Raw genomic sequence first — 16,369 nt, forward strand, 5'->3', positions numbered from 1 at the left:
AGATTATAAAACATTATTTCATGCTTACCGTTGTGAATCGAGCTAAGGTAAGGAGATAGTTTTGAACACTGATTGGTTATGTACTTGCTCAAAAACTGATTTTGGATCATTTATACAAAAAAAGTTTTTATGTGTTATTAAATGTTGAAATTAACTAAGAGTAATAAATGTGTTCGTTTTTTTTTTTTATTGTAGGTTTATTTTAACTAATGAATTAATGTTAACTAATGAACTAATGTTAATTTGCCTAATGGAGCATTATTGTAAAGTGTTACCAAACAGTAAAAAGGAATCAAAATTTTCAATCAATATCTAGGGCATGTTGTAGTCCAGATTAAAATTTTCAAATGTTTAAGTTTGAAAATGAATAGCCTATCAAGTCTGTATGTGGGCCTATTTGGTGCTGTGATGAACACCACTGCGAGTACAAAAATCTGAATGGCTGTATAAAACATTTAAATATGCTACTGTTCAGAAACAGAAAGCAGCACAGCTGTTTTTTTACGGGGGTTACCGGGGTAACGGCTGCATGTCTGCTGTTCCATTAGCGCTATACCAAGTGTGCATGCCTCTTGATGCAGCATACAGCAGTGTTGTGAATTTTAACCAGTTGATGGGAAAAGTATTTTTAAAATACATTCTAAAAATCAGAGTAATCTGTAATAAATAATTACTCACTGTACTGTTCTGAAGTGCCCACACTAACAATATTGTGCATGTTAATTATTATGATATATCGTATTACTGCATACCGGCACATGTCTACTCACCATTTAAGAGCTGATGTCATTCTATGTTGACTGCATTTTAAAGTATTTTTGAATTAATTAATAGGACTACTTTAAGTTTCTGTCACGGGGAATGAACAAGAAACATCATGACAAAAATACAATACAGAATGGGAATAACATTTTTAGTATTAATTTATATTATATATATTTTTATATTAAATATTTTATTTAAAAGCCTATTGAAAATATATAGAAAAAAATATATATTTACATACTTAATATACAAATATGAAACATATTTACACTACATTGTCAAAAGTATTGGGACACCCCTCCAAATCATTGAATTTAGGTGTTCCAACCACTTCCATGGCCACAGGTGTATAAAATCAAGCACCTAGGAATGCAGACTGCTTCTACAAACATTTGTGAAAGAATGGGTCACTCTCAGGAGCTCAGTGAATTCAAGCGTGGTACCGTGATAGGTTGCCACCTGTGCAATAAGTCAATTCGTGAAATTTCCTCACTACTAAATATTCCATGGTCAACTATTAGTGGTATCATAAAATGGAAGCAATTGGGAACAAGAGCAACTCAGCAACGAAGTGGTAGGCCACGTAGAGTCAATAGCTACAGATCTCCAAACTTCGTGTGGCCTTCAGATTAACTCAAGAACAGTGCATAGAGAGCTTCATGGAATGTGTTTCCATGGCCGAGCAGCTGCATCCAAGCCTTACATCACCAAGTGCAATGCAAAGCGTCGGATGCAGTGGTGTAAAGCACGCCGCCACTGGACTCTAGAGTAGTGGAGACGTGTTCTCTGGAGTGATAAATCAAGCTTCTCTGTCTGGCAATCCGATGGATGAGTCTGGGATTGGCGGTTGCTAGGAGAACGGTACTTTCCTGACTGCATTGTGCCAAGTGTAAAGTTTGGTGGAGGGGGGATTATGGTGTGGGGTTGTTTTTCAGGGGTTAGGCTTGGCCCCTTAGTTCCAGTGAAAGGAACTCTTAATGCTTCAGCATACCAAGACATTTTGGACAATTTCATGCTCCCATCTTTGTGGGAACAGTTTGGGGATGGCCCCTTCCTGTTCCAACATGACTGTGCACCAGTGCACAAAGCAAGGTCCATAAAGACATGGATGAGTAAGTTTGGTGTGGAGGAACAGGACTGGCCTGCACAGAGTCCTGACCTCAACCCGATAGAACACCTTTGGGATGAATTAGAGCGGAGACTGCGAGCCAGGCCTTCTCGTCCAACATCACTGCCTGACCTCACAAATGCGCTTCTAGAAGAACGGTCAAAAATTCCCATAAACACACTCCTAAACCTTGTGGAAAGCCTTTCCACAAGAGTTAAAGCTGTAATAGCTGCAAAGGGTGGGCCAAATACATATTAAACCCTACACTGTAAAAAAAATCCCGTTGTTTCTACGGAAAAATACCGGCAGCTCTGGTTACCAGAACAATACTGTAAAAATGACATCAAACAGTAAACTTACGGAGTGACATGTGAATTTTACATTTTAAATCTGTTAAATTTACGGTAAAATAACATATTTCATTAACTGATATAATGTTAATTTACCTACCTAATGAAGTACTAATATCTGTTTTGTACCTTTATAATACACTGACAGTCACCAAACACAGTGGTTATGAGAGTCACATGATGAATCAAAGTTCATCACAAGCAGCTTTTCCACAAGTTGAGGACAACAATACTAATATATAGAAGGTGCACACAGTGTCATTCACACACACACTAAACACCATCATGGTAACATGCATGAAATTTTAAAAATGCAATAAACATTAATTTAACAACATTAGATGTAACATAAAACCCTAATGTACATAACTGATTAGAAAATAATGAGAAAAACTAAGAAGAGTTATTTCAACGAAAATATATCAAATGTGAAGTGTCATGCAGGTAATTGTGGGAATGTCAATATACGGTTTTTCACTGTAAATTTTACAATGAATTGTTATTTTTCACTTCCAAAAACTGTGAATTTAACGGTATTTTACCGTAAAATTACATTAAATGTACCATTAGATCTATTACAGTTATTCACCGTATATAGTATGGAAACTTTCTGTAAACCAATCAACAGCTTTTCACCGCAGCATTTTTACAGTCTTTTACTGTTAAAATCACGGTCATTTTTTACAGTGTACGGATTAAGAATGGGATGTCATTAAAGTTCATGTGCACATAAAGGCAGGCATCCCAAAACTTTTGGCAATATAGTGTATGTTAACTATAAGATATTCTTCCTATATTTTTATTTTAAAACATTTTAACAGTTTTTATATTATATATTTTATATCAGTCTTTCATATGAAGTGACCAGGGCAATTAAATTAACCTGGATATTTAAGATTATTTCCATCATATATCAGGTGTTGACTCACCTGTAACCTTGTGGACAGACGCATGAATATCCTGCCACATGATCCACACACTGAGCTCCGTTCTGACAGTAATGTCCCTCGCATTCGTTATAATCTTTACTGCAGTCATCACCAACAAAACCAGGCGGACAGATGCATCTAAACACAAAAGCACACACTGTTTTCATGAAAGGTCATAAATGTTATATATTTCATTATTTGAATGACCTTAAATGCTGCATTAAGCTGAAAAGACTATTTACAGCAACAGCAAATATTTGCAGTGAACAGGATTTTGAATAGAAATGGCACATTCCTATGGAGCTATTCACATGGAGGAGGAAAATTCATCGGGTGAAAGAACAAGGTTTTTTTTAAGAATAAGTTGATTTTTTCTTTCTCAAAACTGATAAAGAATTGGCATTTATAGTGTTACTTGGCATTTATAGTGTTACAAAAGATTTTTATTTCAAATAAACACTCTTCTTTTAAACAAACTATTGATTGAATAATCAAGAAATCATAGTTTCCACACAAATAATAATCAGAAATGTTTCCTGAGAATCAAATCATCATATTAGAATGATTTCTGAAGGATCATGTGACACTGAAGACAGGAGAAATTATGCTGAAAATTCAGCTTTGATCACAAGAATAAATTACACTTTACAATATATTCACACAGAATACTATTTTTAATAGTATTTTAAAAAATAATAGTATTTTTTTAATAGTATTTTTAATTGTAATAATATTTCACAATATTCCTATTTTGTACTGTATTTTTGCTTGTTTTTTATTTATTTAAACAACAATCAATATATATATATATATTCACATATCAACACAATGCAATATCAACACAAAGCAGCATGCAAAAGAACATTGTGCTTTTATATCGTGTGCATATAAAAAAAAAAAAAAAGGAGAAAGAATCACATCAGTAAATCACAAGCAAAACCTGACCTCAGCATCAGTTTGTCCACTTACAATTATAATTGGTTGGAAAGATCATTTATGAAAGTACAGCACAGCGAACTTAGACCCGGAGCCCCTCCCTTGTGGGAGCCCCACAAAACCCCAAAAAACACCTTGCTAACAGAGAAGTAAAGGCTATACAGTCCAATTCACTTTTTAAAAAGTGTATTTTCACACACATAGATGGCGGTTAAAGGATTTGCACAAACATCTTTATTAAATATTCTAGAATAAGTTACAAAAATCTGTGAACAAAAAAACAGATGGACAAGTACATAACCAAAACATATGGGCTAATGTAGCAGGGGACTGCTTACATCTTGTTCAGGTGAGGTCAATAGAGGAATACATCTTTGCCAGCTTGGCCTTGGATAGATGAAGTCTATGTACCACTTTGAATTGAATAAGGCTGTGTCTAGCATAGATAAAACAGGGATTCTATATTTAGCCTCATTCCATTCCTCATCCGTCAGGCAGATATTAAGGTCCAGTTGCCAGGAATCACTTTGTGCATTGACAGAAGTGGATAATAAGGATATCAGTTTTATATATGAGCAAGAGATGGTGCCTTTTTGCTCCAGGTCATCATTGTTACTGTATTTTTGATTAAATAAATGCAGCCTTGGTGAGCAAAAAAATCTTATGGATCCCTTGCATCATTTTATTTTATTTTATATATATTATTAATTTATATATTACTTGTATTTATATATACTTTTATTTTTGCATTATGTATTTTTATTATTTGTTTCTTCCCAGCTGTCTGCAACCACATCAGAATTGGGACGCAACTATTTTTGGATCGCAATCCAAGGTGATAACGTATAATATTATACATATCATGTTTACAATAACAATGAAGACATCTTATTGGCCTGGCCAATAAAAAAAAGCTAAACGCACCAGCACAACTTGCACTTACTTCGGTCCTGTGACGGTCGGTATACAAGTAGAGCCGCGATGACAGGGATTCTGACCAGGATAGCACAGATCTTCCTCATACTCTTCACACTTTGGCCCTGTAATGCACATCCAGACTTCATTTACCAATCATATTCTACAAGGACAAATGGTCCATATGAATCATTCAGTCAATATAAATAAATATTATTGTGTACCTGAGAAGGGGTGCGGACAGACACAGGTGTAGTTTCCCACTCCATCCACACAGATGGTGCCATTTTCACACTTGTTATCCACACAATCGTCAACATCCACCTCACAGAACTGACCATCGTATCCCAGAGGACACATGCAGCTGTAGACAGACATGCAAAAGTGAACTTCATGTTTCTTGTTTCAGTCAATAGCGGAATAATAAAGTGCATTCTCACCTGAAGCCTTTTCTAGCCTCTTCGCTATAACAGGTGCCTCCATTTACACATGGATTGCCTTCACAAGCGCTGACAGAGACCTCACAGTTTTTACCCTATAAATACCAACATGCAGCAGACAGACATTTCAAAGAATGTTCATTTTAATGCTTAGTTTTGACTCATCCTTCAGTTGAAAAAGCAAGCAAAGCAAATGTGTTTACAGTAATACACTTACAATGGAAGTCTATAGGGCACGGCATTCATATGGGGCATTTTGGTGCTTATATTCTACAAAAATGTGTGCTGTTTGAGATGTTTAATTGATTTGAGAAGTCTAAAACATGCTTTTAGCAGTCGGACTATTCTTCTTGGCGGATGAACTCCTGGATATGTGTTTCAGTATTTCTGTGGGTGGGTTAACCAAAATTGGATCAGTGTTTTTGTCATTTACTAATACTGCTAAAAAAGTTTTATTGAATAATTTAAATAAAGCTGAAATAAAATATAAATATTTATAAAACAAACTTAAAGAACTTGTTGGGGAAAAAAAGTTTTCATAGTTTTCATATTAAGTTTCATAACAAAAAAGCATGTTAACATTTTCATTTTTATTTATTTCATTTTTAACTGAAATAAAACTGAAAATTTAACTTCAAGTGCATTTAAGTTCAAGTACTTAAAAACCAAAGCCAAAATAAAAACTAATAAAACTGAAAATATAAAAATAAAAACTACTTCACAATGTTAATAAACACTATAATATTATATTATTATTATTACAAAATAACACTACAGATGTGTCCCCCACACTTTTAATAAAATGTAAATTCGTCCCCTGTACTTTTTTTCGGGCAAGTGCATTCATGTAGAGGCCAATGTGAAGAAATCTAGATTTAAATTCAAATAGACAAGACAAGGTCTATGCATGGCGTGTCGTTTTATTCTTATCCAAAACGAGGTGATATATACATATTTAGAAATATATTTTTCACATTCTCCATTAAAAGGACTTCAAAATGATATATGATTTGTTGGAATCAGACAAAACAATTACTGAACTATACACGTTTGAAGTCAAGAGAGACAGCGGAGTTGATTTTGTTTTTAAAGTTTTTAAAGTCCCCCTGTGGTGAAAATCAAGTTTTTAATGTTGTTCATATGTGGTGTTTTTAACATGCTTTAAGACAAACCATGTGCAAATTCATAAGTCAACACCATTCCTGAGTATTTTCTCTTTAAAACTGAAGTAAACCAAACACAGTCTCAAACCCATGGTTTGAAATCATTGTAAACTACCTTGAAACCAATCACGTCAACGTGCCGGCGGGCTTTAGCATATTACCTATTAACTGACCGCACAAGGGAGTCTCAAAAGAAGGTTATCCCTGTATATTTTTCTGGTGATATGAAAAATCATGTCGATTTAGCAATATAGCAGCTGTATGACGCATATTACGATGTTATGATGAACTATATGCCTTTGTTCACTGACGTTCTGAGATAATGATACTGATTGTTAGAAGCTGTCTGACTTGTGAATGTGAACATGGTTTGTGTAACATTAGCAACACATTATTAGCTGCTTGATAACATAGTCAAGCAAAATGCTAATTATATTAATTACCATTATGTGTCCGAATTTGTAAAGAGCGATACCATTGTGAAGCATTTACCTCAGTAGGTTGTAGATCTCGTCTGAGCTTGTGCAAGTGAGTGGAGGCGGGGCTAATTATCATATTCATATATCTGTGTATATTAAATGAGGCAAAGGTTTAGAGTTTACATTCAAGCTATTTTAAGGCATTAAGAATTTTTTGCCTTAAAGTGCAGTCAAGAGCAGCAAGCAACTTTTCTTTTCTCCGCCTTTTCTTTTATTGTTTGATTAAAGGTGCCCTAGAATGCTTTTTCAAAAGATGTAATATAAGTCTGAGGTGTCCACTGAATGTGTCTGTGAAGTTTCAGCTCAAAATACCTCATAGATTTTTTTTAATTAATTTTTGTAACTGCCTATTTTGGGGCATCATTAAATATGCTCGCGCTCCCCACCCCCGAGCTTGCGATTATAATACATTGCATAAACAAAGGTCACACAGCTAATATAACCCTCAAAATGGATCTTTACAAAATGTTTGTCATGCATGCTGCATGCATACATTGGATCATGTGAGTATAGTATTTGGGTCATTCCACGAAATCGGTGCCTTTTGCGTCCCTAAGAAATGACCAGACATAGAAATACTATAACAACAAATAAATTTGTGATTTAAAAACATATCAATACTGTGCATTGTTTTATCAATATTACACCAAAGTAAAGTCAATTAAATATTATTTTAAATAATTAAAATTGCATTTATTCTCATAAGGGTAAGGCTTTTGGCCTGTCCCTTGCTATGATTGTTCTTTTTCAGCATGAATGGGCACTTCTGAGTCCTGACTTTAAGCTCAATGTAAGACTAACCGCTTGATGGAAATAAATGTTCTGCTGTCATTTCCATCAGGAGGTGCATACATTTTTGGTTAAGATCTTGTATTGACAATGCAAGAGGTGAGCACTCTGTAAAGTCTCCTCCAGCACATCCCAAAGACTTACAGTGAGGTTAAAGTCAGGACTCAGAAGTGCCCATTCATGTGTGAAAATGATTCTTTGTGCTCTCTGAACAATTAGTTCACAGCTTTAACCCTGTTGAATATTGGCATTGTCATCCTGGAATATGGCCATGATACATCTTTCAACACATTTGTTTAAGAAAGGAAAAGCTACACACTACATCTCCTAGGGTTAAAGAACCATTGCCAAACATATAACATGCTTGAAACATAATAATCACTGTAATAATGATCCATTCATAGGTTCTTAAGTATTTACCTATTAAAATCCAAACAATCTTTTTTTTTGGCCGGGCACGGTAGGCAGTAAATATTTTATGCTCTGTGAGGGGATACACTGACACAGACAAAACGTATGGACACATGAGTCTAATTACAGTAGCCTTAAAACATTTAAAGCGTGCATATGCACAGATTTGATCTTAGAGTGTTAAATCCACGCCAACGCTCATATTTATAAAAAACGTAGAAAAGTGCTTAGCGCCACATCAGGGTCTGAACAGTACACACTTTTCCTTGTCAGATTACTGCAGTTTTTTGGAAATCTAAGCTATTCTTACAGCTCGCCATTCTAAATTAAACGATTTGGATGATGACTGGTGATCTTTTATATGTAAACAACATTAATTAGATGTTGTTTACAACGCCGAGAACTGAAACCATTCAGCTGCGCACAAGTTCAAGATTATTTGTGATTTAGGCTATATATTTCACATTGGAAAGAGAGACATATGTTTTCTGTGTTTACATTCATTCTTAGAATCTCACGTACGCACATCAGAGAAATGATCATAAGATCAAATTTAGGACGGTTTCTGTGCAACATTTTATAAATAAGGCTCTTGATCTCTTAGAAATTAAATGTTTCACTAATACAGCCATGCAAAGTGAATGCAAAACAGTATAATGTAAATTAAAAAGTAAGAAACGTTACAGTATTTTGTAAAAAAATAAGTAGATTGTATGCTGAAGAATGTGTCCCGTCATCCCTGTTACTCTGGTCAGTCCTGTTACCATTATGTCAATCCTGTTACTGTCATTAATTTAATAAATAATGTAAAAATAATATTTGAAATGGCCTTCCAAGTTTTTCAGTTGTAACAATCACTTTATTTTGTTTTGGACAAAGCCCTTCTTTTAATATCTCTCTTGTAAATATATATATTTTTCTTAATTGACAGGTGATCAGCATTCAAAATTAGGATGTTTTTGGTCATCTGAATGACAAAAATATGATTTGTTTAAAAAATACCAAATTTGAAACAACCCCAGTGAAAAAAGTGACAAAAATACTGCTCATATATGTAAAAAACTATTACATAGTTCTAATTAAAACTGTAGCATATAGTGATGATTATGTCTGTAACGGGGTTGACAAAAATATCAAAACATGAGGAAGAAAAGTAGTAATAAAATAAAAAATTATATAGCCTGAGATGGCCCAATACAATTTCTTGTCATTTTAAGTTGTCTTCATTCCATATATATAATTTTTTTTTTTAAATTAAACTTATTTTATTTTTTAATTTTTCAAAGTTGAAAAGGCACCGATTTCGTGGAATGACCCATTTATTTGGATTTTTACATTTGATTCTGAATGAGTTTGAGGCTATGCTCCATGGCTAAAGCTAACATTACACACTGTTGGAGAGATTTATAAAGAATGAAGTTGTGTTTATGAATTATACAGACTGCAAAAATGAAAATAGCGATGACTCTTGTCTCCGTGAATACAGTAAGAAACAATGGTAACTTTAACCACATTTAACAGTACATTAGCAACATGCTAACGAAACATTTAGAAAGACAATTTACAAATATCACTAAAAATATCATGATATCATGGATCACTTCAGTTATTATTGCTCCATCTACCATTTTTCGCTATTGTCCTTGCTTGCTTACCTAGTCTGATGATTCAGCTGTGTGCAGCTCCAGACGTTATTACTGCCTGCCCTTGTCTAATGCCTTGAACATAAGCTGGCATATGCAAATATTGGGGGCGTATATATTAATGATCCCAAAAATTCAATTTTCAATTCTGTGGCACCTTTAACATTGAGACAGACCTACAGTGCTCAGTGCAAATGAGTACACCCCCTTTGAAAAGTAACATTTTAAATAATATCTCAATGGACACAAAAACAATTTCCAAAATGTTGACAAGACTAAGTTTAATATAACACCTGTTTAACTTATAACATGAAAGTAAGGTAAATAATATAACTTAGATTACATATTTTTCAGTTTTACTCAAATTAGGGTGATGCAAAAATGAGTACACCCCACAACAAAAACTACTACATCTAGTACTTTGTATGGCCTCCATGATTTTTAATGACAGCACCAAGTCTTCTAGGCATGGAATGAACAAGTTGACGAAATTTTGCAACTCTATCTTTTTCCATTCTTCAAGAATTACCTCTTTTAGAGACTGGATGCTGGATGGAGAGTGATACTCAACTTGTCTCTCCAGAATTCCTCATAGGTGTTCGATTGGGTTCAGATCAGAAGCCACTGAATCACTTTCACCCTGTTCTTCTTCAGAAATCCAACAGTGGTCTTAGATGTGTGTTTAGGATCATTGTCATGTTGGAAAAGTGAACGGCAACCAAGGGCACGGAGTGATGGTAGCATCTCTTCCAGTATAGAGCAGTACATCTGTGAATTCATGATGCCATCAATGAAATGAAGCTCCCTGACACCAGCAGCACTCATGCAGCCCCAAATAAGGACACTGCCACCACCATGTTTCACTGTAGGCACCATGCATTTTTCTTTGTATTCCTCACCTTTGCGCCATACAGTTTTGAAGCCATCAGTTCCAAAAACATTTATCTTGGTCTCATCACTCCTGAGTATAGTGTCCCAGTAGTCTTCATCTTTGTCAGCATGGGCCCTGGCAAAATCTAGGCAGGCTTTTTTTGTGCCTGGGCTTTAGGAGAGGCTTCTTTCGTGGACAGCACCCATGCATGCCATTCCTCTGCAGTTTACGCCGTATTGTGTCACGGGAAATATTCACCCCAGTTTGGCTTTCTGCTTCTTTAGATAACTGCAGTGGACTTGCATGCCGATTTTCTTCAACCCTTCTCATCAGAAGACGCTCCTGTCGAGGTGTTAACTTCCGTGGATGACCTGGACGTCTCTGTGAGATGGGTGCAGTTCCATCTTTTTTACATTTTTGTACAGTTTTTGCTATAGAATTCTGACTCATAAGTAAAGCTTTTCTGATCTTCTGGTAGCCTTCACCTTTCTGGTGAAAAGAAATTATTTTTTTCTCAGGTCTTGTTACATTTCTCTTCCATGTGGTGCCATTGCTGACAGCATGAAATGGGAAGGGGTTTTAACATCCTTTTATAGTCAACTGTCTGCTGGACACTTGTGTAATGAATAATTAGACTCACCTGTGGTTGAATTAGTGTTAAATTAGACATTTGTAGTCTAAAATTTAGCTTTGCTCCAGAGACTTTCAGTGGGGTGTACTCATTTTTGCATCACCCTAATTTGAGTAAAACTGAAAATTTTGTTCTCCAAGTTATATTATTAACCTTACTTTCATGTTATAAGTTAAACAGATGTAATATAAAACTTAGTCTTGTCAACATTTTGGAAATTGTTTTTGTGTTCATTGAGATATTGTTTAAAATGTTACTTTTCAAAGTTGTACTCATTTATGCTGAGCACTTTATATTAATACCTACTGCAATGCACTGATTTAATATAATGTTACACATCAGATTTTTTCCTCCAACCGTTAACCAAACATTCGTTTAAGACATAACAGATTATGTTTGCGCGAGATTGTGGAGATTCATCTTACAAGAGACGCATCTCTTATGTGTGCGCTTTGGAAAAGTCAGTCAGCGTGATCGTTTTGTTTTCATCAGCATGAGTTTGAAAATCACATTCTCTAGTTTGGACTCATGTCATCAAGAATTCGCTATGAATATTCACAAAGCTGGGATGCTGCGCTTTGCAACGATAGGCCTACAACATGTGGTGAGACGGAACAGTCATCCAGAAGTAAGCAGAGAAAAAGGCACTCCTCTTAAAAAACATCCAGTTAATTTTAGATGTTTTATTACTGTTTGGAGCATTGCTAGAGTTTTGCCAACACGGGTCACATATGGTTTATGTGTGTTTTTTAAGCCTTTTCAAGGTATTTATTGACAATAAAGTAAATGAATAATTAAATGCTAATTGACAGCCTTTTTATTGTTTTTTACAGAAGTCTCTTCTGCTCACCAAGGCTCCATTTATTTAATTAAAAATACAGTATAAACAGTAATATTGCAAAATATTATTACAATTCAAAATAACTGTTTACTATGTGATTATATTGTAATATGTATTTATTTCTGTGATCAAAGCTGAATTTTCAGCATCATTACAGTCTTCAGTGTCACATGATCACAGAAATCATTCTAATATGCTGATTTGATGCTCAAGAAACATTTCTGATCATTATCAATGCTGAAAACACTTTAATTGCTGCTTTAATTGTTGTGGAAACCATGATGCATATTATTTTTCAGGATACTTTGATGAATAGAAAATGCAATGAACAGCAATTATTTATTTAAATTAATTAAATAGAATTATTCTGTAAAGTTATAAATGTCTTCACTGTCAATTCTGATCAATTTAATGCATGCTTGATTAATATAAGTATTAATTCCTCTCTTTTCTTAATCATACCTCGGAACTGACTGATGAATTGGGGATCGATTTGGGAGACCAATTTGAGTGTAAGAAAAATAACTGCAACAGCTGCTCTGCACTGCAGCGTGAGTATTTAATGAGCAGCAGGTGCTTCACATATTTGCTTTTCGCTTCGAAGCCGAACACGTGCTGTTCCTGCTTTGTGTTTTCTTGAAGAGTGGTGGAAGATGAGCTGTTCTTTAGGAAGGAGCTTCTGCGGGTGTGACGACGCACAAACAACTGTTCTCACAGCTCGCTGGAGAATGCGCCTTCAATGAGATTGCTCTTTCTACAGCTGAGAGCTTGCATCTTCAATAAGTGTGTGAGTGCTCACAACAGGCTTGCACTATTGTACTGTTTGTGTAGCTGTGGCCATTTCCATTTTTCTGCCCAAAGCTGGTCTGGTCCCTCTTCCTCCCTCACTACCCTCGACGGCAGGGCAGCTAAGGGGTACGTGTAGCTCCCCCCAGTGGAGCGGTCTGTGGCGATGCAACTGTGTCCCAAGACCACTACCTCTTGGCGGGGTAATCCACGTCTCCCATCCCGAGCATGTAAGTTCTCTTGCACTTGGGTAGTTCCGACCCAGGGGTTATGCAGGAACTGCGTGCAGTGACTTTCATCGCCCACAGGGTGAGGTCCGTCACTGTACGCAGTTCTTGCATAACCCCTGGGTTGGAACTACCCTCCCTGGGTCGGGCGATGTCCACCTTATTGGTCCAGGAGCTCCACCTGTGGCTGAACCTGGCAGATATGCGTGAGCCCGACAAAGTTCGGTTCTTCAAAGCCCCTGTCTGTAAGGAAGGCCTCTTTGGTGATGCAGTTGAAAACTTCACCCAGCGAGGCGATTAAGCACATCCTGCCCCGACCACCACCTGCTGCCTCCACCTGCTTGTTGCCCCCCTGTGGCCGCCTCCGCCCCTGGTCAGCCTAAGCAGCAGCATACACCTAGGTGGCGGGCGGCAGGCGGCCGGCAGCAAGGGGAACACCCAGCCCGTCCAGGTCCCCGCCAAACCAGCCGGCAAGCGTAAGAGCAAGCGGTCCTGAGACGGGCGACCCAGAGATGGGAGGATCTGCTCCCCGGGAGATGGTGTCTTTGCGCTGCAGCGTGGCTGTTGCAATTATCGCATGCCAATATGCATTGGCTCGTTTTTCTTTCATTTGAAGTAGATTGGTCTCCGAAAGCGATCCCCAATTCATCGATCAGTTCCGACGTACGTTACATATGTAACTGAGACGTTTTCAACATTGATAATAATAATCAGAAATGTTTCTTGAGCAGCAAATCAGCATATTAGAATGATTTCTGAAGGATCATGTGACACTGAAGACTGGAGTAATGAAGCTGAAAATTCAGCTTTGATCACAGAAATAAATTACATTTCAGAGTATATTCACATACTGTAGAAAACTGCTATTTTAAATTGTAATACTATTTCACAATATTACTGTTTTTACAGCATTTTTAAATGTAGCCTTAGTGAGCAGAAGAGACTTCTTTCATAAACATTAAATAATTAAGTTTCCAAACTTTTGATACAGTAGGTACTGAGTATTTTTTTTACATTGTATAAAATCCATGAGGACTTAATGCACAAGTGTTCGTAGTACATAAACCAATCGTATGATTATCATAAAATATAGGAAAAAATATTATAGATATTAGTTGTTATTGTTCAGCAGTGTATTTGATTTCTTACTGAATTAAAAGCAAGAGATAAGTTGAAAAATAAAATCTGTCAATTAAACAAAGGTCAGATAAAAACCGGTATTACACCTGACATTTCTGTCCCCCTCACTTCTGAAATGATGGCATCTACCCGTGACAACAGACAATGCACCTTTTTTGGCCGTGAAATTTCACTAATGTGTTTGTCCTTCAGATTTAAAGTCATTGCGATTTTTGTTTGGGGACAAGTTGAAATTATTGTGTTAATCGATTTCATCAGTAGTGAAATCGTATCAGTAGTACTGTACTTTTCAGTAATGTGTGATCAGGACCTTGTAACCCTGTGGACAGCTGCACTTGTACTGATGAACGGGGTCGTTGTGGCACCGGCCTTGATTCTGGCAGGGGTTTGAAGAACATGGGCTGCATTTCCAAGAGACAGACAGATCCACGGGACCTGAGGAAGATCAGACCTCTTATGCACAATTCTGAAGGGAAATGGCTTTTCTTTCTGTGATGTTTTTCACCCACCTGTGCATTGGAAGGTATTGCCTGGTGTTGTGAGCAGTAGTTTTCCCTCCATACCCTGAGGCCCGGCACAACGGGCGATACCAGGTTCCTTGTACCCACTTTTCACCCAATCAGAAAGCCAACGCAGCCGACAGTCACAGTACAGCGGATTTGCACCAATGGCCCTTGAGAAATTTAATCACAGAAAACACATATGGAGGTAAAATGCAAAACAAATGTGGTCGCTGACATGGTGAGTATTTGTTTGACAGTAAATTCATGCATTCATATCCATAAGGCTTATCCAAAATTGTTGACAGTTTTAAACTTGATGTCCATTTTTTTATACTTTTCCTTATTATTTACTGTAATTAATTTTAAAATTATTTACATTTTTCTTTCATCATTAATTTTTTATAAACATTTTTGTTCATTTTAAATGGTCTTAAATTGTTTTAAACTTTTTTCTATTTTTTTTAGATCTAGGTAATGTACTTAAAATGTCCAAATAAAATAATACTTATGACAGTATTAAAATGTAAAAATAATATTCAGAAATTGAAATAAAACTAAAATAAAATATAAATATAAATATTAGATTAAAAAACAAACCTAAAATGCAAAAAAAAAAAAAAAAGCCTTGGAAACAAACTGAAATGAATTACACAAATTTACTAAAGCAAAAACTGAAAAAAAAAAAGAAAACAAAAGCTATATAGAAATATTAAAAAAGTAATAAAAAATGATAAATAGTTTTAAACTATGTAAAGCACTTCATTTCCAAATGAAAATAAAATAATTACTTATGGAAACAAAATAAGTTTAAAATAATATTTCGGTAATTGAAATAAAGCTAAAATAAAAAGTAAATAAAAAAAAGAAATAAAAAATAATTAAAGCTATATAAACATTTAAACAATAATAAAAATGACAAATAATTTTCAACTTTTTTTGTCTTGAATAGCAAAAGTGCAAATGTGATATTGATTTTTATATAACAGTTCAATAAATAAGTTAATACTGTGTTATATTTTAGACACAATATTGTCTGCTTTTGCTAATTTTTGCCAACAAAAATATTACCAATAAAGCCAGAGCAGAACTGTTGTGTGTCAGCCATTTACTTCATTCCTGAACAAATCAGTCCTTTGAACAAATCAAATGAATGAATGATTCAATGACCTCAATGCAGCTATTGAAAAAAAATCATGGCCATTAAAGCCTAAAGGTTTATGTGTAATAAATTCTATGTTGAATCAAATAAAGTATTTGTTTCTAAAGCTACTTTTTGTAATGTCTTTTTGTTGTTTTTCTCATTTAACACAATAATGACTTTAAATGATCTTTTGAGGGTAATTTCTCAGCCAAACATGATGTGTGATTAATTAGATTAATTAACTGGCACATCATGTAATTAATTAGATTAAACATTTTAATCATTTGACAGCTCTAATTTA

The 16,369-nt window shown here is 35.3% G+C and overlaps 1 protein-coding gene across 1 annotated transcript in view; it reads right to left on the reverse strand.

Annotated features, from left to right (window-relative positions):
* Positions 1-16,369, reverse strand: part of slit1b (slit homolog 1b (Drosophila)) — a 69,261-nt gene that overhangs the window by 16,560 nt on the left and 36,332 nt on the right. The window contains exons 26-31 of the mRNA XM_067399295.1: positions 14,934-15,097; positions 14,735-14,859; positions 5,444-5,538; positions 5,228-5,367; positions 5,032-5,128; positions 3,153-3,290 (exon numbers count right to left, since the gene is read on the reverse strand). Of these exons, the coding sequence (XP_067255396.1) occupies positions 3,153-3,290; positions 5,032-5,128; positions 5,228-5,367; positions 5,444-5,538; positions 14,735-14,859; positions 14,934-15,097 (759 nt within the window). The remainder of the gene's footprint in view (positions 1-3,152; positions 3,291-5,031; positions 5,129-5,227; positions 5,368-5,443; positions 5,539-14,734; positions 14,860-14,933; positions 15,098-16,369) is intronic.

The sequence above is a fragment of the Chanodichthys erythropterus genome, chromosome 10, assembly GCF_024489055.1.
Source record: "Chanodichthys erythropterus isolate Z2021 chromosome 10, ASM2448905v1, whole genome shotgun sequence".
NCBI classification, from domain to species: domain Eukaryota; kingdom Metazoa; phylum Chordata; class Actinopteri; order Cypriniformes; family Xenocyprididae; genus Chanodichthys; species Chanodichthys erythropterus.